The sequence below is a fragment of the Lingula anatina genome, chromosome 1, assembly GCF_051362555.1.
Source record: "Lingula anatina isolate TDL-2025a chromosome 1, LinAna3.0, whole genome shotgun sequence".
Lineage (NCBI taxonomy): Eukaryota > Metazoa > Brachiopoda > Lingulata > Lingulida > Lingulidae > Lingula > Lingula anatina.
In genome coordinates this window covers 64070983-64078073 of record NC_141767.1, presented here as the reverse complement: position 1 = coordinate 64078073, position 7091 = coordinate 64070983, and the positions used below count along the sequence as shown (strand labels likewise).

The window sequence follows — 7091 nt, the reverse complement described above, 5'->3', positions numbered from 1 at the left end:
TCAGCAGATCCCTGGGGAAGTAATCAATACTAAATGGATTACCAATCAACTTCTTTGTCTTACATTTTCGGCTAAAAACTTCTTTTCACGAGGTGCAATAAAGGGTATTAAATTATATCACACCGATTTCTTTTTCAAAAGGAATTTATATCACAGAAAATGCTTCATGACATGATATCCCATTTTTACGTCAATCCTTTTTATTTTCAGAAAAAATCTCTTGTAAGACCTATTATAAAAATGAAAATCATATCTTTAAATACACTTATAATTTCCACTACAGAGTACGGTTCCCATATGCACTTCAGATCTAAAAAAACTCTCCTGCAGAACATCTTAATTGCACAGTAGGAAGTGTTTGTTGCAGTTATGTTTGCGTCTGTTATGTTTTGGAAACTGTTGCAGAAGGAATGGCTAATTGCAGCACTTATTCCAATAACTTCCAATCTCTCTTAGAAAATGTTCACTGGAACCGACAACTGACTGATCTTCCCCAGCGAGGGAAGTCAAGAGCTACTCACAAAAATGCTAATTATTCAATCATAACTCCCATGCTTTAAGTTTCAGAGCCAAGTTAAGGGCACCAGTTGCTGCTGACTGGATTTTAACTATGTTATTCACTCTTTAAAAAATGTTAACAAGGAAAGGCCTAGGTTAACTTGGAACCTGGCAAAGGGGGAGTGCTATGTAAGGAATTCTTTACATGCTGGGCACCGGCTGGCTTTTTCCCTCCTTAATGTCATCACTTTTCGCCAAAAAAAGTTTACAGTGGCACATGCTGTTGTAAACCAAATCCATCCAATGCACCATCAATCCATACACTTGGATTTAATTGAACTTTTTACGCAGGATACAGAAAAAAACACCTTCAAGTGTAAATTTGATTATTTATTTTCATATACTCCTTCATCTTACTTAATAACTACACACAGTGATATATATTTGAACTTAAAAGTGATGAGTGAAACTCAAATCTTGACACTTAACCAGAGCCATGAGCTATAATTTGGACCAGACACCTTTTTTTTGTCTTATTTTGGGTCCAGTTGTTTGGCTGAAGTGAAGTTGTTATTAATGAACTCTGACTAGGTCTCATGATCTCTGGTAAAGGTTGAAAGACATTCTTAAAAGGAACTATGCAGGAAATATTGGCAGAGATTATCCGTTTTCAAAATAAAGATTTTCAACAAAGAACAAGATTGTTGTGATCTGCTGAGTGCTTTTTTTAAAACAAACATCACTGAATGATGTTGAAATCAAGAACAGTCAACGGCAACAAAAAAGTATTATCAGTACTAAGTCAATGACTTAACTCCTACTATACAAACTACCTCCTCCCCTTTCTTGTTCATTTTGGCAGCTGGTTTTGGCTATTATCTATTTGTCTGAAAACCAATATCTTGCGAAATTGCTAGGCATTACAAGTGTTAACAGCTCACAGTCTCTTTAACAAATCTAAAAAAAGGACTAGGAAGATAAACAACCCTTGTCAACTATAACATGGCCATTGTAATTTGCCTATGCTGCACACATGTAGTATGAGCTAATCAGGTAACTTACAAGAGACCTGAAAATAGCTGTGCTGCACAGTACCCGCTGCCAGTTAGATTAATAACACAGAAAACACTTCTGTGACAGTAAAAGAGAACCAAGAGGAAAAATTGGTGTCCAACCATTTATGGCCCAATTTGACCAACAGAACTTATTAATATTGTCACAATCTGCCACCTCTTGTTCCTGTCCACGAGAAAACAGGTGCATTTTGTTACTGTTCAACACAGAGGATATACATGTCCTCCTCTCCAAGGAGCTCTGCATGAACTACAAGTGCAGTTTTTTCCCCTCTCTCAGTTGAGTCTACTTGTCTGCCTTTCTTAACTTAACTGCTTGATGACAATTACCTGAACACCTCTTTTTTATTAGTCCCTAACTGGCTGTCATCAGAGGCGCACCTGTCTTTTTTCATCTTGCATTTTTTTCCTATACTGATGAACTGTATATCTCAATGATATCACAGGTCCACACTCATCAGTTCCAATATAAGCGTTCACATAAAATGTCCTTGTTGATAGCAGATGCAAGTTTTTTTTTTATTTAGTCCCCCTTCCTTTTCCCATATTCTTTGGTGGTCCTCCTGGTCCTCCTCCTCTTCCTCCTCTACCTCCTCCTCTTCCTCCAAATGCCCCTGTAAATAAAAACAGTATTGAATAATTCATGTTTTAAGTATACAGAATGACTGCCTATCTTGCTGAAGGCAATTTTCACTAAAAAAAATCAAATAAAATGTTGTACATTGATGTCACCTTCAATGGCAACCTAAGAGTCTTAGGTAAGGTGTAAATTACTAACTTGTAAGTGGCCTCAGTTTGAAAGGCATAGGGCATTTTGACGTAAGATGCCAAAATGAAAACTAGGCACAGAATTCAAGCAGAGAGCCCAATTTTTTCAAATAGGTCTGTGGCATGAAAACTATTAACTGGTGATCTTCACAATCACCTTTGCTGCACAGATATCAAGCACCTATTAAAATACAAATCAATTCTCAATGTGCAACTGCATGCAGTTGTCCTTTCCTTGGCCTCAAATTTTCACAAATTTTTGATAGTACCAACCACAAATTTTAAACAGACCAGGCTACAACTTGGATATTAAGTCCAACAAACAAGAAGTGCATTAAAGCTTATCGCAGGTTACATATCCAACAGAACTTGGCAGGTTTTGGCCACTGTATAAAACAAAGATTTAGTTTTCTGATGATAAAACCAATTTCCCATCCATGTGAAATAATTGGCATTAATGTTACTGTAGTACGTTTATCTATTTTTAAAAACCTAAGATTTGAGTTTATATAATAATTTATATAAATCAACAATGAAAATAGTATATTTCTTCCTATTTCTACTAAACAAGAGTTTAATGAAGTAAAGGATTTAGCACAATACTTTTCTAAGAAACGAAATTCATAAGCAAACTGTGTGGTCTCCTGACATTCAAGAGCTCTAGCTCCTCTCTGTTGAACACATTAATGGTAAAACTGCCCCTGTTCTCTGGTTGCCCTAACAGAGGTCATAAATCTTACCACCTATTATTCCAACACTCTTTAATAGCTAATAACAATGGAAAACACATAAAACTAACATCAGGAACAGCCCAAGCATCAGGCCATGTAAATACAGAAGACAGACTTCTGGCTTGGATTTAGGCTTTTTTTTCTTTTCCAACATTCCTTCAACAGCATTACTGACCTGCTGTGTATTAGATTTAATGTTCACACACATGGTAGTGTTTTCAAGGCAGGCTTACATGTTGTTAACTGGTTACCACACACACCAAAAAGCCCACAAAAACATAATATCTGGTAGGTATGTTGCAGTTGAAGGTATCTCCTAGTGTTTACCTTTACCATTCTGGACTTCCCGTTTATTTACATTTGGGTCCTTGCTCACATTCTGTGTTTTTTCATCTTTAGATTGTTTGAAGGAAAGTTTACAAAAATAATCCTTAGAAAACATACTCTGTCCCACAAATTGGACAGTTTAATTGAAATGTATTATTTTGACTTTTTTTGGCTAGCAGTACTATTTTCTTTTGTCCTTTTATAGATTAGTTCAAATCCAAATGTAATTCTCCCCTTGAAATGTCACCTACATAAATAAACAAACTAAATTGGAAGGATATATTTTACCGATTAACTTCTTGAAATTCAGAAACAAAAAGGAAAGAACCACACATAGACTCAATGTAATAAGATACTAAGTAGTTGGCAATTTCCCTCTAGCAATTTATTCAGTGTGAAACAAACTTCCAACAAACTGCTGTATAAATTGGGGAAAACATTCAATAAACACAGCATTTCCTTTTAGCACAATGTTTCAAACACCACCACAACCATTGGTTTACATTTTTTGGCAAGAACCTTGTTACAATCAATATGTAAACACAAAGAACCAATGTCATAACAAGATAAACCAACCCCTAAGACTGCAGTTTAACTAGCATGTTTGCTTTATAACTAAAGTGCAAGATGTCTTGAGTGCTTTTGACAGAGACAGCTAAAGCATTAGTGTCAAATATCAACACAAAGATTAAAACAGCCACTGTTTAACTTGACACCCCCTCCACACACATGTAACACTATACCTAAAAACCCTCACATCCTTTCTTTGAAAAAAATTGAGATCAAAGTCATTACAGTCATTTAATTTTTCATTAAAGAAAAAAGTTAGGATTAACTGCCAAGACTTGTAGTTCCTTATTCTTTGTGACATCTTTGATATAAATATAGAAAATTCATTCAGATGGGAAAATTTGCACTATCTACTTTTTCGGCTTGGCAGTTAATTGGAAAGTTCTATCTAATGAAAGCTACAATATGAAGTATGAAATAAGGGAAGAAAAAAATAGCTGAAGGGAGCTGGGGAAGGGAAGACAGAAAAAGGAAAGAGGAAGTACAGGAAGGAACAATAAGACAGAGAGAAAAGAGGTGCAAAGAGAAAAGCTAAAATTTATGAAAAATACTATTGGGAGGATACAATATATCTCCATCAACTCCCTGGTGCCTATAAAAGAGAGGCACCTGATAAGAATGTTCCAGAAAATTGCTCATGTCAGCTTTTGCATACTTTGCATGACTTACACCATTGCCCATGCAATAAACCATGAAAAAATATGCTTCAGATAGCGATAAATCACCAGCACCAAATGAGAGCTCAACAGAAAATCTCTGGGCATTAGCCATATTAACTAACAGCACACTACAACCAGAGATTCAGTATCAAACTTCTCACTAGCACATTCATGTAAATAGTGTTGCCGGTGATATACTATAACAAAAAAATTGATAGTTTGCCAGTATTTGTTTTTAAAAAGGTTAGTCTAAAATGATAATAATCTTATTAATTTAATTTGCTACAGTGACCCACCCAGTAAATAGAAATGCTTAAATGTCTACAACAAACAGGATACAAGCAAGAGAAATATGTTACTATATTTTAAGTATTACAACATATTATTGTACCATACATGAAACTATAGATTTTCATATATTTATTTAAAGCTACAAGCATCAGCTGTTGAAATATCTCACAGCTACCAGCAGGGTAACTGCTTCTTTGTTAACCATCCAAGCCAAGTACCTTTGACTTCTACAAACATAAGAACAAAGTGGTATGTCGATTTTCACTTTGGCAGAAATGAGTAATTTGTTTATCATGTTTTTTTTTCTTGTTTATTTTCATGGAGAAACATTTCCTGGCATTAGTCATACACAAGTTATACATTTCTTTACAAAACATTTCTGATCTCCCCAAGTATATTAGTTACACTTAACTAACTGGATTAAAGCATAACTGACAGTTTGTCAAGTGCAAAATACTGTGCAGTACCAAAACTAAACATGTGCTGCCCTCTTTAGGTGGAGGAAAGAACTACAATATACCCATCTGCAATTCTGTCAGCAAATTCATGGCTATTTTGCCAAATACTGATAGTCCTTTCAGCCAGTAAAAACTAAAAAGCACCTTAATAGTCCACAGGATATTTGTGCATATATAATAATTCTCACCTCTTCCTGGTCCTCCTCTACCCCTTTGACCTCCTCCGCGACCTTTCATGTCACCACGACCTCTGCTCGACTTTTGGATAACTTCCTCCTTCACCATGTCTATCACTTCGTCAGGTATCCTAAGGTATTTGATTGTGCTGCCTCTGATATAACATTCTGGCATTCTCCAGAACCTGTCACCATCCTAATCAGGAGAGAGAACATGGGTTATTATTATTATTATTATTATTATTATTATTATTTATTTATTTATTGAAAAAAGAAAATTAAGTGAAATATTCATCTTGATAACAACATCCCCCTTTTCCCTTTTTTGGTTCCAATATTTGCTCTAATTAATCTGCCACACTAACAAAAACTAGCTGTTAACAATAATGTTGGGCACTGCCCTTACAGTTACAATGCATCCCATTGTGCTAGTTGAGACTGCACATTGTGACTATTCCTAAAAGAATTCAATGACATCTTTGAACCTAGGAAGAAAAAAAAATCAATTCATAAAAAGTCATAATAATAATTATATGGTAACCATAAATCCTTTCTTGCAGTATAATACATGTACCACCATTTGCATAGCAGCTAACTTACTTGGCTTGACACTCTACTTACCCTGGATGTGCAGATAACTTCTCTGAGATTAATATTCATCCAGTTGTCACAGCTTACTAAATGTCCATTGTATGTCTCTCCATTTTTTAACTCCACCAGCTAAAAAAAAGATGACAGAAACTGATGCAGCATAAAATATTATATGCCCAGGGCTATGATATAATGGCTTACCCACTGTTTCTTTAATGTGCTTTATTGTATGAATGAAATTTACACAGTGCCAAGAGTAATTCAGTAGAACAGGAAGTAAAATATCCTTCACTGGAAGGAAGTCTAAGCGCTACCATCATTTAGTCATCTTTTGACAAATCTTTTGTTTTTTTACTGCACTGTGTGGTGAGACAAGTGCGGTTGGCTATATTATGTTCACTACAGGAGTACTGTAAATGTACTAAGTGTCTGATAACAGTCAAGTTAAATAGATACCGTAAAGCCCAGAACATAGGGCAGCTTTCAATATAAAGTGCATTTTTCATTGAAAAATACAGAGTACTGTACTTATTCATATCAATTCTAACTAAATAATGAAAAATAATGATCATAATAACAACCATAACTTGTGCCTTGCAGGCTTGCTAACACTAGGTCATCTTCAGAGAAACACTGACACTTACCATGGGATGGTTCACAGCAGTTCGCAGTAGAGAAAGAGGTAACTGAAATAGATAAAACATATTTTTAAAGAACCATGCAATATATATATAGGTCACGTTAATTATAAGCGAAAAAGATAAATATTTAATCAAACAAGTAGCCTTACCATTTTCGCGTGTGCTGAAAGATGGCGGTAACGTAAATCAAACGTTATTGTATGAAATCGGACTACATTATCTTGTGTACATGTAATTCACAAAGAAGGGAATTAGTTCAGATTGATTCAAAACATGTAGAATATGCGCCAAATACACTTTAGAGTATC

At 35.1% G+C, this 7091-nt stretch overlaps 1 protein-coding gene across 1 annotated transcript; it reads right to left on the bottom strand.

The window, feature by feature from the left end:
* Positions 1-873: 873 nt before the first annotated feature.
* Positions 874-7022, bottom strand: LOC106151197 (U6 snRNA-associated Sm-like protein LSm4). The gene is made up of 5 exons (XM_013524309.2): positions 6933-7022; positions 6787-6828; positions 6173-6271; positions 5564-5747; positions 874-2185 (listed from the first exon to the last, which is right to left on the bottom strand). Exons 1-5 carry the CDS (start codon positions 6933-6935, stop codon positions 2091-2093), a joined length of 423 nt encoding a protein of 140 aa, XP_013379763.1. The 5' UTR covers positions 6936-7022; the 3' UTR covers positions 874-2090.
* Between the last annotated feature and the right edge of the window lie 69 nt (positions 7023-7091).

What these genes read in the sequence shown, in the direction of transcription:
- LOC106151197 (XM_013524309.2), bottom strand. An exon ending in CTGCTGTGAACCATCCCATG is followed by an intron (nt 6,272 to 6,786) that starts GTAAGTGTCAGT and finishes TCTTTTTTTTAG; the next exon opens with CTGGTGGAGTTAAAAAATGG. An exon ending in TAGAGGAGGACCAGGAAGAG is followed by an intron (nt 2,186 to 5,563) that starts GTGAGAATTATT and finishes TTTTATTTACAG; the next exon opens with GGGCATTTGGAGGAAGAGGA.